The 22,287-nt window shown below is 40.1% G+C and overlaps 1 protein-coding gene across 2 annotated transcripts; it reads right to left on the bottom strand.

Moving 5' to 3' along the window:
* Positions 1–1,260: 1,260 nt before the first annotated feature.
* Positions 1,261–14,198, bottom strand: TAL1 (TAL bHLH transcription factor 1, erythroid differentiation factor). Of its 2 annotated transcripts, none has more exons than XM_075286240.1 (4): positions 14,086–14,198; positions 8,581–9,297; positions 5,365–5,459; positions 1,261–4,586 (listed from the first exon to the last, which is right to left on the bottom strand). In XM_075286240.1, the coding sequence occupies exons 2-4, from the start codon at positions 9,225–9,227 to the stop codon at positions 4,165–4,167; spliced, it is 1,164 nt and encodes a 387-aa protein (XP_075142341.1). In that variant the 5' UTR covers positions 9,228–9,297; positions 14,086–14,198; the 3' UTR covers positions 1,261–4,164. The 2 variants fall into 2 exon arrangements, with proteins under 2 accessions (XP_075142341.1, XP_075142342.1); XM_075286241.1 differs by having other exon boundaries at positions 8,581–9,293; positions 14,086–14,192.
* Positions 14,199–22,287: the final 8,089 nt, after the last annotated feature.

The raw sequence follows: 22,287 nt of genomic DNA, 5'->3' as shown, positions 1-22,287 counted from the left end.
GGCAGCAAGGAAAGTGCAGATGAGCGATCAGGGCGCTCATATTGGGATGAGGGATCCTGCAGTGATGCAGCTCCAACAGGGAGGATTACAAAATGCAATCTCTGTAATATCCCTTAGAAGATTGGCCATACTGGTATTGGATAGAATTTCATCCATTGCAATATGGAATGGGGTGATATGTTACAAGCAGTGTGCAGCTCCAGCCATGAGCATTGACGTGCTGTAAGGATATGTGCACATGATGAAATTTGGTGCCGATTTTGAGGCGGATTCTGCCTGAAAACCTGCACCAAATTCCAAAGATTGAAGCAGGATGTGTAAAAAAATAAGCACCCCGTACAATCTTGCCATGGATTCTGTGGCTGACTCAGTCGTCAAACCAACACTTGGATGATTGGGTCTGTTTCATCCGAGCCTATACAGCAACTGAAAACCGCAACGTGAATATAACCTAAGGCCAGGGGCCCCACATGGCGTAAACATCACAGGAAGAAAAGCAGTGCTTTACAGTCCCTGCAATTGTCGGTCATACCTACGGAAACGCCAGCGAATTCCCTATAGGTATAATGGCAGCAGAAAGCTGCAGAGGCAACCTTGGTGGACTTTCTGTCACATGCGCCAATGCATTTCTGCTGCAGTTTTTCGCGCAGTGCTTTTTCGCTGCAACCCACTACGTGGGGCCTTAGCCTAAAGGGGTTTTCTGGGACTTGCATATTGATGTCCTAGCCTTAAGATAGGTCACCATTATGTGATAGTCAAATGGTACAGCAGCAACTCATTGGCTATTGGAGCACACGCAATAGATTGGTATTTCCTGTTTTCTGCAGGTTACTTTTCAGCTTTGCTGTGTAGACTGGAACAAAACAGCAGAGTCTTATCATTATAATTAGATCGCAGGGGATTTCATGATAGAGGACCGCTCTATTGTACAGCTGGATAGGATATCTAGATAGTGCATGATAATATCACTATACACATAGATGAGTCTCTATATTCCCCTCTCCGAGTAAGGGCAGTGCTCCATCTCTTTTTGGGGACTGTAATGGTCTATGGACGCTTTTCCGTCCATTAACTCTCATTCATTGCAATTGCCATAAAGCACACATACCCTGCTGTAAAGTCTATACATGCAACGCTGGAAGGATCTGTAGGCCTCCAATAACGGCCACCCTAATATTTATTGGTTGCCAGCAATTATTCTCCAGATACAACCAAAGAGACGAAACGTGTTTGTAGAACTTTTATTTAGGAACATCTTCAATATTACATTATATAACAAAAAAAAAAAAAGTGTTTTCTCTTTTTCTAAATAGCACATAGACAGAATTGCCGAAACGGCTTTACAAAGTTAACCCTTCCCCTGCTGGACGTGTAGAGGAGCGGTTAAATGGGTACCAGGCCTGGTTACTTACTTTCTGCAAAAAAAAAAAATTGCAGAAAACAAACTCAAGACTTTACTCGAACAGTACGACATAAATGGAAAGTGCTGTCAATTTACACAGAGATCCGGTGCAAGCAAAGGAAAGAGGGATAAAAATATATTTATATATCTATATATATATCTATGTACCTTTCTGAGAACAAGCAAGAACTTAAGCGAACCTCAGAATGTTCAGATGTGATGTATAAAGGTCCATGTACCTTTAATACCCAGGACACTAGATCATGTCAGATCGATCCTGTGGATCTATGGATCTGTTATACCAGTAGTAGATTTACTATATGGGACGTATAGGTTGGCAGTTTGCTTCCATGGTCAAATACTGGTTGTACCTCTGATGCCCGGTGGGGCATTGTTCTGGTGCGGACTGATGCCACCACCACCATATTCCAAAGCTGGCCATACACAGTAGATGAATGTTGGCCTACAAGGCCTATAAGGTGTATGGGGGCCTTCCAATTCTTCCCCGGTGTTGGGGTAAAGATAAATGGGGGCCATTTGAACATTCATTTGATGGCTATCTAATGTTTATGGCCAGCCTTACACTTCATGGCATGAATAGACCTGACGTGTCCCCTCCCGTACTATTGGCTTCCTATTGTTTAGGCGGGGTTCCTCTGCAATTGAGAAACGAACCCCATTGACCCAATATTGAGGGCAGCGCCATGTCCATAGGCCCTATAGTGGTCTCAGAGGCTCCTTGGAGGCAATTAAATGGGGGAAAGTAGTGGATCGAAGAACTGCTTTCTTATATACATGGTCTACAAGATGTCTGTATATAGATCAAATGATAAAGTAGTCTCATTCGGCTATTGCTCCATATTGGGACAGAGAAGTAGGCCGACGCCAGACACCTCTAGCACAATGTATCTCCCCTGAAAACAAAGGATTGGACTTTGCAATTCAACATGTCCTGTCCTTTATGCCCCCGACATAGGCCAAAGGGATGTCGTCCGACCATCCAATTCACATAGGATCAGTCAACCAAAGCCTAGCACGATTGGTTGCTTTCACCAATCACAGCGCAGCTTTCATTTTGGATTTTGACTTTCAATAATGAAAGCAGTGCTGCAATTGGTTAATGTGCAACAATATCTTCCCAATGGAGGTAGATTTATTAAACTGTCTAGGAGATCTATTGTCCTGGTTGCTTATGACAACCAATCACAGAGCAGCTTTAATTTTTCTGGAGGGCTAGTAGAAATGAAAGCTGCGCTGTGATTGGCTGCCGTGGGTTTAATAAATCCTCCCATTGTATAGCATGGCAGAATGTGATTATTGGCTCGGAGCATTAGTCTAATAATCCTGTGCGTATAGTCATACAAGAAGCCATAAAATCCGAGGCGTAGCTTGCAGGGGTGTAGCTATAGGGGGCCTGATGGGACATAAATCACCCTCTGTGGGGCCACATGGTGGCTCAGTGGTTAGCACTGCAGCCTTGCAGCACTGAGTCCTGGTGTTCAAATCCCACCAAGGGCATAAAGCCATCTGCAAGGAGTTTGTATGTTCTCCCCGTGTTTGCATGGATTTCCAGCCCATATTCCAAAAAAAAGACATAGTGATAGGGAAAAATGTACATTGTGAGCTCTATGTGGGGCTCACAATCTACATTTAAAAAAATAAAAATAAAAAAAATAAATCACCCTCTGCAATATCAGAAGACACCATGTTATAAAGGTGGGGGTCCCTAAAACAAATCTTATATTGGGGTCCAGAACTTACAACCCCGGTGACTTGGATTTTGGCCTATCGATAGAATTTCCTTTGTAAGGATCTCATCACGAAAACACTTTGGGGTACTAAGAATGGATTAACCAATATTGACCAATAAGATTGTAAAACCAAAAATCGGAGTAGTTCCTAAAGCGTTACAGACAGTCCTGGGACATATTAGATAGGACATTGATCTGTCCATACGTAAATCTTGTATCTATGGTTATTATTACGCTGAGGTCGTATACACAAAAAAAGCAGAACGTTTTGCCCCATGTACGGGCAGAGGGAAACATCTGTGCCCATATCAAAAGCAAACCAACCAATCGAGCCTACCGAAAAAGCCTAAAGGAATATAAGATATAACCCAATATTTCCGTCACATCGTCCTAAAACATTCTGGAGCCCTATCATAAATAGTAAAAATACTGAGGAGAACTGAACAATTCTGCAATAAATGTATATATTTATATCTATATACTGTACCTTCTTTCTATTAGGTACCAATTAAAAACAACAAAAAAATTCCAGGTCCCAACACTCGGGGCGTTGGATTTTTCTTAGTGACCCTTCACTCGAATATGACCTATTTCTTATGTAATTTAGCATCTGAAAAGCCAAAGTTCTTCCCATATGCTGTAAAAATAGGATCTTCTGTAAAATTAAAAATTTGCGTCGCTCATTTCACGGTTGAGTCAATAAACTGGAGGTGACCTGTCTCACATAGTGGTCCAAAATTTGTAGGTATAGCAACACCAAGATTTTTGTGTACAGGCCTAGCCGTTTTGAGAGGGAAAGATCAAGACTTCGTGAAGACATCTTCTCGCTCGTGCCATAGTCCTCCACAGTAGATATCGCTTGGGTTTTCAGTTTGGGGGGTGCTGTCAGAGTACCTTAAGGATATGCATTGTCTTGCTATCTCATGTAAGTATATAAACACAGGAAAAGGCCCAAAACCATGTGTCTTGGGTCAAGAGACAGTCAGTAGAGTCCCTTCCTCTATGGCGTTGTCACCGTTGCCCGTTGCTTTCTATGGGGAGCATGGACTGGTGGAGATTTCTGCTGTGTTTGGAGTCCATTGTGTCGTGATCTTCTGTGAAGCTGTCAGGACTCGGCGCTCCATCTAAAGAACTTCCACAGCTGGAGTTTGGAGACAACATGTCTTGAAGGAGATCTTGTTGGACCATACTATTATCTTTATTGATTTTGCTCCTTTGGTTGCCTTCTTCTTCTTGGTCGTCAAGAAGTTTGGCAAGGAAGTTGATGTATTTCATGGCCAGACGTAAGATTTCGTTCTTGCTTAGTTTCTTATCTGGAGGGTGAGTTGGGATCAATTTACGGAGCTCGGCAAAAGCTCCATTCACATTTTGCTGTCTCCATCTTTCCCGGCTGTTTGTGAAGATACGACGGACCACTTTTGTATGAGGACCCCCTGCAAAAAGGAAGCAATGAGAGAAAATAGGATAAAATATGGAGGTGCAAGTTGTTATAGTGAATATATGTGACGAGGTAATGCATACACATTATACAATAAAGTCTGATTGTGTGCCATGGGTGCCATTAAAGTTGTCGATCTGTCAAAAATATACCCCATTAAATTACGGCTATTCGTTAACATCCTTTTGGACTTGGAATACGAGGGGTTATCTAGTTTGGAAAACTCAGTTCCAAATATCATATTGGGTCATTAGAAACTAACACATGGCCGTCTCAATTAGCTGGAGTGTAAAGTGGCCACAAAGGGCATCTCCTTGGAGGACTCAACAACCCACTGATTTCATTGAAAACTGAGCAATGCCTAAAACCTCCTGTGGTGGCGCTGCAGGGAAATGAAACACTTGCTGCTGGGTTCTCCTAAACATTACAGTGGATCATTGGGGTTTACAGCAGTATAAAGTGGGTGCAAATGTAGGAGCATCCCAAAATTCTAATACAGCCTGTAGATTTCAATGAGAACTGTGCAATTCCTCATTTTTCCAGGGGTGGCGCTGCAAGGAAATTAAATTCGCTGCTGGGTTTTCCTACAAATTGTTAGGGTTTCCTGCAGATAGACACCCTCTTTGAGAGAACATTTTGGAATCTGTTTAATAACTGGAATGGGAAAAATAACTATAACTATACATTATGAAATGAATACAATGTTATTACATTATCTGGAATACAATGGTCTACTATTACTACTATTAAGTTATGAAAGGTTTAGGACTTACCCTCAGTCACCTCCACTTCATATGGCCCCGTCCGTCTCTTGACCCTTGCATTATTATTGAACATTGGGAAGGTTTCCGTATCGCCAAAATAACCGCTGCAGAGAAAATCATCAAATTATTGATATATTTTCAACTATATGTCACTATGTGCAGTGTTTGATAATAATGTAATAAAAATATAAGAAATACTAAAATCATAAAATATGATGTAATAAATATAATCTATTGGTAAAAATTCTAAATAAAAGGATTAAATATTATTAACAGATATTAATTCATTATTAAAAATAGCAACAAAGCCGATGTTAGATTTTCTGCCTTTTTTATAGATTCCAAATGACATTAACATTTTTCATAGGAGAACATTTTAAGTATTATTAGTGGTTTTATGGCATTTCGGAACGAGACGGAATCGTGGATAGTGGCGGAAAGATATCAGAGTCACCTAGTCTGCTTTTTTAGCTAAATTAAAATTACAAAATGAAGTGAAAAATGGAAAAATGTTCAAAGAAATACTATAATATTTTTCCAAAATTTCTATAGCAGAATAATATTCATAATATGGTATTCAATGGGGATTTCCATATATAGAAACATAATAATAATAATAATAATAATAATAATAATAATAATAATAATAATATAAATAATAATAATAATAATAGTAATAATATGCATAAATGTATTTATTTATTTCTACATATGAAAATTCAGTTTTTTACATTTGCCACTAATATATATATATATATATATATATATATATATATATATATATATATATTCCACTGAATATTATTGAAGCGTATACCAAGGACTACTGATATTGATGTCACGCTGGTTCTAATATTGTATTTTTTTGCCTTGTAGTTAATTTTTTTGATTTGTCATCTCACTAAAAAATAACTACATAAATAAAATAATAATAATTAAATAATAAAAAAAATTAATAAATAAAAATTCACCCCTCATTTTTTCTTATTTTAATATTCCAGCTATCCTGAGTATTCTATTTTAGTATCACCCATTGGCGCTAGAATTATATTTATTACAAATTACTTTGGATATTTGTCAGACATAAAATGTCAAGGAAATTTTTTTTGATGGGAAAGAAAAAGGAAGATTAGAGGAAGTAATCTAAACCATTCATTGAAGAAATGACCAGGAATGGGAAACAGGGCAGGAAATGGATAGGGGAGGAAGTCGCTGGCAGGATCTCTATGGATGGAGGTGGACACAACGTGTAGGATTTTATAAAGACATACATTAGCCTGTGTAGGATATAGAATATAGAATATATATATATTAAGCACTAGCCCTGTAATGATACAAGGACCAGGGGAAATACTGCAGGATACTGATCAGTCATTGAGTCATGGAATTAATATGTATGAGTATGACCTGTCTGTAATATTAGTAGCCATATTATAAGTGTCTTCCCTGTCTTCTCCTTACTTACACTCAGATCACCATATGGTTCTTGGAAGATATAGGTTGACACATAAAACCAAGGAAGAGAAGCTAACAGATCCTATCAGATTTCTGGAGCATACTATACCTAAGATGGACCAAAGACAGATCAAAAACTATTATTTTTGTCTATGGTCAATGATATAGTACAGGTTGGTCCTGTGTTCATACCCCCATTCACTGTGATGTCAGTCAACGTCAATTAAAGTGGATTGCATCATATTGTATTATATCTCCAGATACCTAAAACCGTCTGTGCCATTGGTATAAGTATAGGGGGTGCAGTCACACCTAAAGCTGTAAGGCAAGGGAGACTCAATAACCCCTCTGCCAGTATTATAAATGGCACACGGTAGGCAGGGGTCCCCTTACAGATTTTGCATCAGGGTCCTCCTCTGGTCTGTACTTTATAAGCTCTTGGGAAAGATACCTCATTGTGGTCTACCCAGGTAATGTGGTCTACCCAGGTGCTCAGTATAAGTCTGTTGATCAGTATTGCACAGTATTGTGCAAGTAACTATGAGATTAATATCCTATCCCAGGGCACATGCCCCCCAATCCCGCCACCCCAACTGTATATGGCCATAGGGTATTAATGTGTCATGTATCTGATGTACAAGAGTAAGATGCACTGGATGTGTTGGTTGCGACAGGATGCGCTGAGCTTTGATGTGGGTTCGGTGGTTTTGGTTTTTGTATTGTAAACACCTTACAAGATGATCTGTGAGCAAGTCTAATAATGGGTCCTGGACCGATCTGTAGTCTGCATAGGGGGAGGGGGGGGGGGAACAAAACTAGCGCAAGGGAAAAGCTGAGCAATTGCCCATAGCCACCAACCAAAATCCACATCTTATTTTTATCTTTTTTTTATAGAGGAATTCTAACAAGTTGCTTTGGACAAATCCTTTGTATTTCCTGTTTTGCATGTATATAATATAGAAGGTATATAGGAGGTATATAGGATTAAGCATTGACCCTGCAGTGATATACAGGAAATAAAAATAAAATAATACAATAAAGCAAAAGTTCCAACATGCTCCCTATTCTTAAGAGGCATAAACAATATATTTTAGCATTGCTACAAAATAACTTTGAATGCATAAAAGAAAGCAGACTCCAATAAGATCCCTGCAAAAGGAGAATCCTATGGGATGAGTTAGGTATCTGCATAGAGAGATAGGATATGGAGAGACATGACTGTTGCAATGAGATGATGACATCATGATGTGTTAGATACCAGGATGATCTATATATTGCTCTTGTTATTGCTCCCTATGGCTAATACTTGCAGGGTCTGCAGAGGAGTCCCCTACTGTGAGACTCCAATTGGGATCAGTTTTGACATCGATGGGATTAGGGGCTATGTTCTGCTTGTCATGGCTCTGCAAGGGGTTTGAGATTTTGGAGCTACGATGTATCAATCGAGATGTAAGGACTAGGAAGGCATGGTGAGATGCTCTGCAGTCAGATTTTTTGCACATGATTGCAGTGCAATGCCCAATTCAGCACAGTGACATGATTAATTTACAATGTGCAAGATGTACTGCAGCATCTCAGCCATGATACATGGATTGCTGTACATGACTGGGAAGAGGAATGAACATGGCATTAGTGGGATGGGCAGGAGCAGTGGGTGGTGCCCAATGTCATACCAAAGATGCAACAGGTGATATTACATGTGCATGCATATACTGACACATATAGGTATATATATATATATATATATATATATATCTCACTACTACCAACCTGTTTCCAGGGGTCAGAGGCTGACTCAATCCATACAACATGGCTCTGCCAGCTGCTTGCAAGGGGAGAGTAGCTGGAGGGCTCAGCTGCACCATTCGGGCTTCAGAGGCTTGCTCTGCAGGGGGTCCAGTCAGTGGAATTGGGGGTCTGCAGAGTTCTGTGGTGGCAGTGAGTGGTGGTCCAGGGACTGGAAGGGGGGTTCTGCAGAGCTCTGTGGTTGCAGTCAGGGGGGTTCTGCAGAGATCTGTGGTTGCAGTCAGGGGGGTTCTGCAGAGATCTGTGGCTGGAGTCAGGGGGGCTCTGCAGAGTTCTGTAGTCGCACTTAGAGGGGCTCTGCAGAGCTCTGTAGTCGGAGGCAGGGGTGCTCTGCAGAGCTCTGTAGTCGGGGTTAGAGGGGTTCTGCACAGTTCGGTGGTCCTCAGGCTTTGTAGTCTCAGTTCTTGCTCTCTGGCCTTTATATTGGTGGATCCCTCCCCCCTCCTGAGCAGCTCAATCACCGGCACAGCTCTGGGGGGGGAGTTGGGGGCCGCCCCCTCATTCACCCCACTCAGCTCCACAGCATTGCTGCTCTCCGCCTCTGCTGGATCTCTAGCTGGAGATGCCACATCCTGAGAGTCTCCCATATCAGTGCCCAACCTCTCCATCATCTTCAGGGACAGTGCAGGAGGAGGAGGACAGGCTTCATGCCACTACTGTCACCTCCCACTCAAAGCCTACCTGCAGATATACACACAAATATACAGAATATTAGAGTAACTGCACATGTACATGTAACATGCACGAAGGAGAGCAATAACACTATAAAAACTGAATGTATACCTGCAGATATAGATGTAATATACACAAATGAGATCAAAATATCATTAGCACTGAATACCTACCTGTAAATATACACAGATTTATACATAAAAGAGCTATAATATTATAGAAACTGAATGCCTACCCAGACATTCATAAATCATACATGTAAGAGAGCAATAACATTATAGAAAGTGAATGCCTACTTGCAGAAATACATATAATATACATAAAAGAGCAATAATATTATGGCCACTGAATTCCTATCTGCAGATATATACAGACATATACATAAAAGAGAATAATAATATTATAACCAGTTGGTGCCTACCTACCCAAATATACATAATGAGAGAAGTAATATTCTAGCCATACTCCAGCTCTATGTACAGACGTATATACAGTATAATATACATAAAGAGAGCAATAATATTATAGTCAATGGCTGCCTACCTGCAGATACACATATAACATGCATATAAGAGAACAATATCACAGCCACTGAAGCCTACCTAGATATACAGATATAATATACATATAATATGACCATAACCCAGATCTATTCATCTACAGTTACATCACCCAATATCTCCAGAGCTGTACACAAGGAGGAATAACATGTAAACGTCACATATATATTAAACCTATAGATGGGGCTACAACCTGTCACTCTCCAGTTGATATAAGCGTATAACTCCTGGCATGCTATGGCTGCCTGCAGCTGTCATACTGGGAGTTGTAGTTCCCCAACAGCCATAGAAGCAGAGGCTACAGTCACAGAAATACTGTAAGAATCGACATTAATATGATCAACAGTAACACCAGGGATAGATAACACTGCAAGTGTCCTCATGCTATATAAATACTATACACATACTATATTGTAAGGAGACATCTGTCCCTTTAAGTCTATTACGTATTGTGGTACCTCAGTGTATATAGGTGTATATAGGTGTTAAGCTTGTGTTGGTATCTAAATGATGTATTGCAGATATCACAAAGCTGCCCCCTCCCCCTCCCCATCTTCATAAAGGATCAGAATAATAATACTGTAAGATAAGGGGGGGTCAATGGTAAACCTGCAGGGGGCAGTGCAAGACATTAGAGCACAAGGATCACTGCTGAGGTTACATCATAGGATTAGCATCCTGGCAAGGCAAGGGTTAAAAAGCTGATGATAAGGGCAACGTATATGGAATATTTTGGAGCTATATTTATTATTATTATTATTATTATTATTATTATTATTATTATTATTATTATCGACGATGATACTGCTAATAACAACAATAATCGTAATAATTATTATAACATTAATATTAATAACAACAACACTGGGGGCAAAAATAATCCACAATCCGGCCATGACAAGTTAATCTGATAGAAATTCTGGCAAATACAGGAATAAATTGATTTCAGAAGTGGATGCCGATGTAGATAATAACAATAGTAATACATATAACTTATATCAATATCATCTATCTATCTATCTATCTATCTATCTATCTATCTATCTATCTATATTACTCTGATGTCATCTTCCAGGGAAATTGCAATTCTGTTAGTCAATAAACTCATTGTACTTGTTTTATTACCCCCATGTCTCATGTTATGTACAATGTCCTACCAAAAATAATGATGTCTTTAGTACATATATAATAATAATAACAACAACATTCTATACATTATTGTTCTAGAGCCCTGTACAGATGGATATCATACACAGCGTTACATTGTATCTACTGTCCAGTATATAAGGGTGATACAATGTACAGGACACGTCCTACTGTATATACACACTGGTCTCTAGGATGGATCCATAATCCTATTGTCATTACAATTACATCTAAGTACATCTACAATAGTGTAGATAACCACAATCAAGAAATATATATATATATATATATATATATATATATATATATTTATATTTAGATATATATTATTTTATATTATTATGTTATTTTTAATGTTTGCAGTTCTGTCTTCCCAGCACATCGCCTCCTCTATTGAAATCCTATAAAAGATTCATAAATAAGAACACACCGCTTTCTATTTTCCTGCAGACTATCTCACTATCTGATCCCTTTTCCTTCTAGCAAATTGGTAATGATATCCGTGACGCGGCGCAGAAAGAGTTAACCCGACAAAGACCCTCCCTTTATTGTCTGCACCCTATATATATACAGAGAATATAGTGCCAATAAAGAAGTATAAATATATATATATTAGATGGTGACAATAAATATGGAAAATTGTACACACACATCCAGTATATACGTGTGTGCCTCTATGTGTTTATGTGCTTATATATGTGATTACAATGTGTGTGCATTTGTATATATTATATATATGGTTATGTTTATGTGTTTATATGTATGATTGCTGTGTATATTTACATGTGTATTTCTATATGATTATTATATGTATCTCTGTATGAATATGTAGGATTATTATGTGTATTTGTGTTTATATGCATGATGATGATGATGATGATGATTATTATTATTATTATGACGTGTATCTGTTTATACCTGTGATTATTATTGTGTGTTTGTGTCCTATGTATGATTATAATGTGTATTTGTGTGATTACATGTATTATCTGTATAACTCTTATAGTTATTTGTGTTATATGTATGATTATTATGTATGTATGTGTGATTATATGTATCTATTTATATGTAGGATTATTATTACGTGTATTTCTGTGTCCATGTTATTATATTCGTGTGTTATATGTAGGATTAATATTATTATGTGTATATGTGTGACTATTTGTATTACTATGTGCATTTGTGGTATATGTGTGATGATGATGATTATTATTATGTGCATTTGTGTTATATGCAGTATTATTATATGTATATATGTGTGTGATTATATGTATTACTATATGTATTTGTGTTATATGCAGGATTATTATATGTACATATGTGTGATTATATGTATTACTATATGTATTTGTGTTATATGCAGGATTATTATATGTACATATGTGTGATTATATGTATTACTATATGTATTTGTGTTATATGCAGGATTATTATATGTACATATGTGTGATTATATGTATTACGATGTGTATTTGTGTTATATACAGAATTATTCTGTGTCTTTCTCTGTCCATGGTATTATATGCCTGTGTGTATTTTCTGTGCTTGGTGTTTTCCTATTCATACATTACACATCCAGATTTATTCCCCCATAAGCAGAAGGACAGACGGATCTGTGTTATCGGGGTGATCTCTGTATCCCCGAGTGTTTTATGGTCCAGTGAGATAATATCCAGCCAGAAGCTGTATATTGTATACTGTTACCTCCTCCAGCAATACCCCCAATACTAACACATCAGTATACAGCACTGAGCCCACTACTGCAGACCCCTCACTACAGGTATAATAGGGATAATAACCACAACACATCCCTGAGCCTGATATACTACAGTCACTGACCACAAAGACTAACATAATGTGTGTAATAATACTACAAAAACATTCTAATAATAATAGATGCAATAATACAACAAAAACATAATAATATACTGATAATAATGTATATTAATAATACTACAAAAATATCACAATAATGTGCTAAATATATATGTGCGTGTGTGTAATAATACTTAAAAAATCACAATAATGTGCTAATAATTATATATATATGTATAATACTACAAAAATATCATAATCATGTACTAATAATATTGTATATGTAATAACACAACAAAACAACCTAATAATGGGCTAATAATATATATATATATATATATATATATATATATATATATATATATATATATATATATATATTACAACTCAAATATTATAAAAATGTGCTGATAGCAGTAACACAATAAAACATCAGAATCCCCTGCTGATAATAATGTAGTAAAACAAGAAAATTCTAATACTAGTGTAGCAATACAACAAAATATCACCATATATTTACGTACAGAACAATAGAACTAAAAAGGAATAATAATATAATAACATTTATAATAATATCTAAATATGTAATTTTTGCGAGTGTGACAAAATAATAGAAATGTAAATTAAATTAAATATTTTTTTTTTGCAAATGATTGGTGATATATTTTATTATATTATATTTCATTGTCAGTAAATGTTCTCCTGTATTTCTCGGATATTATTGGGTTCTTTTACGAATTGTACGGTAAGATAAGAATAGAATTGTATGTGTGTAACATAATGTAACGGTAACATCGGCTACAGATACATTGTATCCAGATTAACACCCGACTACACGTCGCTCTATAACACATCGTCGGATCTGGGTGATCTATAAAATAATTTGCTGACGATACAATCATTAGGTGTAATAGCAATTAAATGATTTCACGACCCCCCCCTCCCCTCCCCAATATTACAGGTGGGGGGGATTGGGGCAATTGACAAAGAACAAGGACTACAAATAACGCACAGAATGACGGAGCTGTATGGGAATTTAGCTCTATAGCTGTGCACATATATGTAGACACACATGTATGTGAACCCTCCAGACCCCCACATACTTCCCTATACCTATATGCCCCCCCCATGTTGTTCCCTGCACCCCATCATGTCATTATTCCATGAAGTGCCCCCTATTGAGGGTATAATAAGGCACCCAGACCCCCCCCAGGTCGAGTACAGAGCAATACCTCCCCCCAGTTGTGTGGGGTGACCCCATCCAGCATGGACTCACCGCCTGCCTTCCATGAGTAGCAGTGAGTGTGGGCGCCATGTTGTGGCCTGTCCCCGGCTGCAGTGCTGGGGTGTAGTGAGGGGAGTAGCCGGGTGGTGCTGGTTGTGCAGTCGTTTCCTATTTAGTATGGAGAGAGGAACACTAGAGCAATGTGTCCAGGAGAGATAAGCCCTGGCAGCAGCGGCCAGCCTGCCCTGATAAGCCCCCAGCCCATTATTTATCACATCACTCATTATTATTATTATTATGTGGCCATTTTATCCAGGGAAGGAGGGAAAATATCAGGAAGGAGGAGATAGATAGATATATGTATATATAATAAGCCTGGAAATACATATATATATATATATATATATATATATATATATATATATATATAGGGAGGGGGGATCACTCTGCTGCACGTCTCACTGCTGATACCCATATCATTAATAGTATCATTCTGTGTATGTGATACATTAAGTAGGGGAACCCCTGCCAGCCCCCCATCAATGTTATCTGCTCCAGAAGAATGCACAGTACAGCAGATATATATATATATATATATATATATATATATATATATATATATATATATGTATGTGTATAGACATGAATGTATATAGACAGAGGTTACTGGTGCAGACCTGGTGTGCAGGATGGAAGCAAGGAAAAGGAGAATAGCAAAGAAAGATGGCTCAATGGTGACACAGGAACAATGGCAGCCCTGCAAAAATATAGTACTGTATATGGTTTGTGTTGTGATGAAATAGAACTGCCATATGGTGCCCAAGTCACAGAACTATGTAGTACCCAGACAACCACCATATAGTGTCCAAGTAATAGAACCAGGCATTGCATAAAAATACCACCATACAGTGCCCAAGTAATAGAACCTTGTAGTATCCAGATAACCAACATACAGTGTCCAAGTAATAGAACCATGCAGTGCATAAAAATACCACCATACAGTGCCCAAGTAATAGAACCTTGTAGTATCCAGATAACCACCAGACAGTGCCCAAATAACAGTACAGTGTGGTACCCAGACAACCACCTTACAGTGCCCAGGTAATAGAAGTGGGCAGCATTCTGACTACCACCATATAGTGCTGAAAAATGCCATGCAGTACCAAAACAATACTACCATACTGTACCTAAGAAACAGTGCCTTGATATACCCAAACAATACAGCTATACAATGCAATGGTAACAGAACCATGCAGTACACAAAGAATACCACCACACAGTGCCACAGTAATGATACCAAATGTAAAGCACTATGGAATTAATGGTGCTATATAAATAAACAATAATAATAATACTCAAATAATTCCGCCATACAGTTCCTAAGTAAAAGTACCATTCAATATCCAAATAATACTACCATACAGTGCCCAAGTAACAGTTCCATGTAGTACAGTATCCATTCAAAACCACAATACAGTTCTCAGTACAGTATCCTAACAATATCGCCATACAGTGCTCAGTACAGTACCATGCAGTACAGTGTCCAAACAATACCACCATACAGTGCTCAATGCAATGCAGTGAGTAAACTGTACCATCATACAATGGCATAGTAAAAGTACCATACGTTATCCAAACAAACCCACCATACAGTGGCGAAATAACAGTACCATATGGTATCCAAAGAACTCCTTTATACAGTGCCAGGGAACAGCAGTACCATAACTAACCCACTATACAATGCCCAAGTAATGATACAAATCCATCAAGCAGTGCAAACCTAACTCACTGACACCAATTACACCCCCCTCCTCCCCGATACACTTTTCAAGTAAAAACAATGCACAAGGCAAACAATACTATCATATAGTGCCCAAGTAACAGGGTATGTAGTACCAAAACCAACCCACCATACAGTGCCCAAGAAACAGTACCGTACAGTAACCAAACCATACTATCATACAGTGCCCAATTGACTGTGCCATACAGTACCAAAACAAGTCCACCATACAGTGCCCAAGAAACAGTACCGTACAGTAACCAAACAATACTATCATACAGTGCCCAAAAACACCGCCATACAGTACCAAAACAAGTCCACCATACAGTGGCCAATAGTTAACAGCACAATACAGTATCCAAGCCAACCCATCATATAGCGCTCATATAACAGGACCATACAGTACTCAAGTAATACTGATATACACTGCAAAAGGAAAATACCGCACAATGTCTAAATAATTCCACCGTACCAATCTCAAATAAGAGTATTGTAAGGGTCAAAACAATACCATGGTATAATGGATAAAGAAAGGTGCAAATAGTAGTAATAATAGGGGCAGCATTACAATACCCGGGCAGTAATACTACTATTGGTCATACCCAGGCTGGTAATAGTACTGTGCAGTATACACTGCTATAGGGTATAGTGACTACTGACATAGGCACCAGGGCAGGGCTACAGTATGTATATAGTTTATCATCTGGGAAAGTCACCATGTAAGATAATAGTCATTGTCTGGGCAGGAACTTAACAACTTAACCATGAAGCTGCTGGATACAAGGACGTGGATTTTTGGAAACATAGTAAGATACCGCAGAACAAAACATTTCCCATGTGGCGCAGGCGGGTCATGTCCATACAGCGGAGGAGAGGGGGATGTTCTGACTCAGGCTGTATATAGCAGTAGTATTAGCGGATATGGCTGATTCTTGTATTGTTGTATTATCTCTTTGTACTGGGCTGCCACAGCAAACCAGCTGAATATTTAAGGGGAACTCTACGCATATTTGGGCAGGGTCCTATAGACAGGTGAAGAGATCATATTAGTGAAGTCTACAATGTTGGTTGCAGCAGCTTACAGGATACCAATGGCACACCAGTCTAAACCAGTGGTCTCCAGTGGCTAGTGACACTATAAGTCCCAGCATACTTGTGGCTGCCAGGAAGGCAGGTAATATTTGGAGTCTACTGGTGGGCCATAGGCCAACACTGGGTGGGCAACCTTGGCATCTCAGCTGTTGTGAAACTACAACTACCAGCATGTAATCTTACCCTGCCGTCCTCAGTACTCCCATAGAAGTGAATGGAGACGGCTGGGAGTTGCAGTTTCTCAGCAGCTGGAGTGACAAATGTCTATCCACTGTATAGGTGACCACTGCTAGATGGGTGGGGGTCCCAGGTCCTGACACTCCTTTCATAGTCTGTGGCACCTTTGAGGAGAGCCAAACCCCCTACTCAGCTATTCCAATAGATATTGGATGGATCAACCACCATTCCATTCAGCTCCATCGTGCCGCCATCTTTCATCTGGGGGGTGCAGAAGATATGGGATTCTCTTTCTGCCAATGGATATGGACCCGTTATTACCCAAATACCGCTTTAAGCTCAGGCCCTATGAGCTTTTTTTTTGTCTACAAACTGAATGGTAAATCTATAGGAAGCTCTTATACTTCTCCCTTCTGCTCAGTCCATTCCTGTGCCTGGTTAAAAATAAATGCAGCAAAATCTGCAAAAAAAATTCCTAAGTTCCCTTTAAGGCTAAGTTCCCACGTAGCGAGCCAGAGAGAAAAAGCGCTGCGGGAAGAGCCACACTTTTCACGGACAGCCTGCAGAGTTTTCCTCTGCGGACTATCCGCTTCCATTAAACCTATAGGGAATCCTACAGCATTTTCCGTTGGCATAATTGACATTGCGGTATTTTTCTGCAACGTGTGGGTGAAATTCGCCAGGATCCCATTCACTTTGCAGGGACTGCGGTTATTGTCATGGCTAAGCCACGGCATTTATTATACAGTCCTATGAAAAAGTTTGGGCACCCCTATTAATCTTAATCATTTTTAGTTCTAAATATTTTGATATTTGCAACAGCCATTTCAGTTTGATATATCTAATAACTGATGGACACAGTAATATTTCAGGATTGAAATGAGGTTTATTGTACTAACAGAAAATGCGCAATATGCATTAAACCAAAATTTGACCGGTGCAAAAGTATGGGCACCTCAACAGAAAAGTGACATTAATATTTAGTAGATCCTCCTTTTGCAAAGATAACAGCCTCTAGTCGCTTCCTGTAGCTTTTAATCAGTTCCTGGATCCTGGATGAAGGGATTTTGGACCATTTCTTTCTACAAAACAATTCAAGTTCAGTTAAGTTTGATGGTCGCTGAACATGGACAGCCCACTCTCAAATGATCTGAAAACAAAGATTGTTCAACATAGTTGTTCAGGGGAAGGATACAAAACGTTGTCTCAGAGATTTAACCTGTCAGTTTCCACTGTGAGGAACATAGTAAGGAAATGGAAGACCACAGGGACAGTTCTTGTTAAGCCCAGAAGTGGCAGGCCAAGAAAAATATCAGAAAGGCAGAGAAGAAGAATGGTGAGAACAGTCAAGGACAATCCACAGACCACCTCCAAAGAGCTGCAGCATCATCTTGCTGCAGATGGCGTCACTGTGCATCGGTCAACAATACAGCGCACTTTGCACAAGGAGAAGCTGTATGGGAGAGTGATGAGAAAGAAGCCGTTTCTGCACGTACGCCACAAATAGAGTTGCCTGAGGTATGCAAAAGCACATTTGGACAAGCCAGCTTCATTTTGGAAACAAAGATTGAGTTGTTTGGTTATAAAAAAAGGCGTTATGCATGGCGTCCAAAAAGAAACAGCATTCCAAGAAAAACACATGCTACCCACTGTAAAATTTGGTGGAGGTTCCATCATGCTTTGGGGCTGTGTGGCCAATGCCGGCATCGGGAATCTTGTTAAAGTTGAGAGTCGCATGGATTCCACTCAGTATCAGCAGATTCTTGAGAATAATGTTCAAGAATCAGTGACGAAGTTGAAGTTACGCCGGGGATGGATATTTCAGCAAGACAATGATCCAAAACACCGCTCCAAATCCTCAGGCATTCATGCAGAGGAACAATTACAATGTTCTGGAATGGCCATCCCAGTCCCCAGACCTGAATATCATTGAACATCTGTGGGATGATTTGAAGCGGGCTGTCCATGCTCGGCGACCATCTAACTTAACTGAACTTGAATTGTTTGTCCAAAATCCCTTCATCCAGGATCCAGGAACTGATTAAAAGCTACAGGAAGCGACTAGAGGATGTTATCTTTGCAAAAGGAGGATCTACTAAATATTAATGTCACTTTTCTGTTGAGGTGCCCATACTTTTGCACCGGTCAAATTTTGGTTTAATGCATATTGCACATTTTCTGTTAGTACAATAAACCTCATTTCAATCCTGAAATATTACTGTGTCCATCAGTTATTAGATATATCAAACTGAAATGGCTGCTGCAAACACCAAAATATTTAGAACTAAAAATGATTAAGATTAATAGGGGTGCCCAAACTTTTTCATAGGACTGTATGTGGAGTCTAATGAATTCCATCCCCATATGAGTTGCGGACACGCGGTAATTTCCAAACGAGTCACGATTTTGGAAATCACAGCATGTCAATTATACCTACAAAAACGCCTTGCTGCTTGCAGTCGGGGCAACATGGTGGCTCAGTGGTTAGCACTGCAGCCTTGCATTACTGGAGTCCTGGTTTGAACCCTGCCAGGAACAACATCTGCAAGGAGTTTGTATGTTCTCCCCATGTTTGTGTGGATTTCCTCCCATTCTCCAAAGACATATGGATAGGGAAATAAATGTACATTGTTATCTCTATATGGGGCTCACAATCTACATTAGAAAAGCAAAAAATGAAAAAAAAAAAAAAACCACCGGTGGTTTCCCTATAGGTATAATGGAAGCAGAGAGTCTGTCAGGAAGAACTGTGAGGCGGTGGTTTTTCCCGCTGTGATTTTTTGCTGCCGGACACCATGCGGGGCCTTAGCCTAAAGGAGTTTTTGGACCCCAAATCAAATTTTCATTCTGATGACCTATCCACAGATGTGATCTGCCAGGGTCCAACACCCAGACCCTGCACAGATCAGCTGTTCTAGCAACGTCCGGGCGCCAGAAGCTGCGAGTGGACGGGCGGTGCTCGCAGTGTTGCTACTATCCAGGTATAGCCGTTAGGTCCCGTGGATAGGTCATCAGCATGAAAATTCGACTTGGGGCCAGAAAACCCCTTTAACTCTAGAATTTTCTATTGGGGTACCTGGAAATGGCTACTTATCCAAACAACCCCTTTAAGGAAAATGCTTCTTGCCACTTGAGCATTGTCTCCACATGACAGTCGGACATCTGAATAGTGGCGGCGAATAGGTCCGTGAAAATAATGGATCCCGCACGGAATACAAGGCCGGGAGTCAGTGACTTGTGTGAATATAGTGTAAGATGCTTCTAGCTGAACATGATATATAATATTGGTCAATTATTATCATTGTAGTGTAGTAAACAACCATAGACAACCATCAAGCAATAGTCACCCATGTGGGTACCCGAAATGTCCCTGTTATTAGGGCCGGATCCACAGGGATGGTGAAGAGGGAAGAAATACATCAATGTCCCAAAAAGTGGAACCACCTCCATAGGACAGACAGTGATTCCATCAATACAGACGAGGACATCCCGCAGAGTAGGAGAAAGGTGCCACTTGCGGTCTGTGTGGAGGATGTAGGGGATGCCATGAGGTGTTAAAATGTCTCGTATCTTCAGCTGCAAAGCAGGAAGCGGTCCAGGAAACAGGAAAGACTTGAGAGCTTAAAGTCTGCAATGAAGGTTCAGCGACCTCCTACAACCTCCAGAATCTTATTTACTTCCTTCTTATGACTGACCCCCGAAACCTTCAGTAGTGCAGAGTTTATTGAATGGTTAGGACGGCAATATCCCTGGAAAGTCCTCCTCATAGGGAATAAAGTGATGGTTAATGGGGTTGTCCAAGTAGGATAGCTAGATCGGCGTCTCTTACGAAAATCTTAATCAATTCCCCCACTGGATTGAGAAGTGCCAGAAGTATTAAGAGACCCCGTTCCTGGGCACACGTCGGGTGGTCCTATTGAGACAGGTTGAAATCCCTGACATCCATGGCCTGGCGTAGATCTCAGCTACAACTTGCACCAGTTTCCTTCCCTTGATCCTGGTCCTGTTCTTAACACCGTCTTAAAAAGCAGGAGCAGGAACAACAATGGGGCGCATCTTTGGTACAATGCACCCCATGCACCGTGGATGCGCCACTTCTATGCTAGTTTTCTGGCAGGAACAGTTTAATAAATTCCTTCCTATGAATGCTATACAGGGTGATATTCCTTTATTAGGAGCCAGACTGGAGAGCGGCTGCAAAAGGATGACTCTAGAGGAGTCGAAGTCAATATTTATTGCAACGTCGCCCATCAGGGTTTCCTCTAATATGGGCATACTCTGATCTGTAGTATGGGGGCACCACAAGGTCCAGTTCTTGGCCCATTTCTCTTCACACTTGTACACTGCTGACTTTAGGCACAACTCCTCCAGCTGTTACTTACAGAAGCACTCCGATGACTCTGCTATAGTCGGCCTTATCACTGATGGCGACGATAGGGAATACAGAGACTTAAACCGGGACTTTGTTGAATGGTGCCAGCAGAACCAGCTCAGGATTAATACTGGGAAGACCAAGGAGATGGTGGTGGACTTTAGTAAACGGAGAAGTGCTCCAACCCCGGTGGAGATCTAAGGGACATGTATTGAGATAGTCAGGACCTATAAGTATCTGGGCGTGCTCCTCAATAATAAACTAGACTGGGCTGATCACCTGGAGGCGCTGCACAGAAAGGGCCACAGCAGACTCTACCTGCTCAGGAGGCTGAGGGACTTCGGAGTCCAGGGGCCACTTCTTAGGGCCTTCTTCAACTCTGTGGTTGCTTCAGCCATCTTTTTCGGTGTGGCCTGCTGGGGGAGAAGTATATCAACCAGGGACAGAAATAGACTTGACAGGCTGATCAGGAGGGCCAGCTCTGTCCTGGGGAGCCCCCTGGACCCAGTACAGGTGGTGGGTGACAGAAGGATACTGTCTGTGGTGACCTCCATGCGGGTGAACAAATCCCACCCCATGTATGAGACCTTGATGGGACTTGGCAGCACTGTAAGCGACCGTCTGCTTCACCCCAAGTGTGAGAAGGAGCGCTATCGCAGGTCCTTCCTTCCAACCGCGACCAGGCTGTATAATCTACATCAAACCAAGCGAAGACACTCCGCACAGAGAACTAATGATTATGACTATGAAGTCTTCCTTCTTTCTCTTCCGTTTTTCCTTAGCTGCTATGGACTCCTAGTATATCTTCTCTCCTCAGCATATGTGTGTCCTG

The sequence above is a fragment of the Leptodactylus fuscus genome, chromosome 9, assembly GCF_031893055.1.
Source record: "Leptodactylus fuscus isolate aLepFus1 chromosome 9, aLepFus1.hap2, whole genome shotgun sequence".
Classification (NCBI taxonomy): Eukaryota; Metazoa; Chordata; class Amphibia; order Anura; family Leptodactylidae; genus Leptodactylus; species Leptodactylus fuscus.
This window is presented reverse-complemented; position numbering and strand designations above follow the sequence as displayed.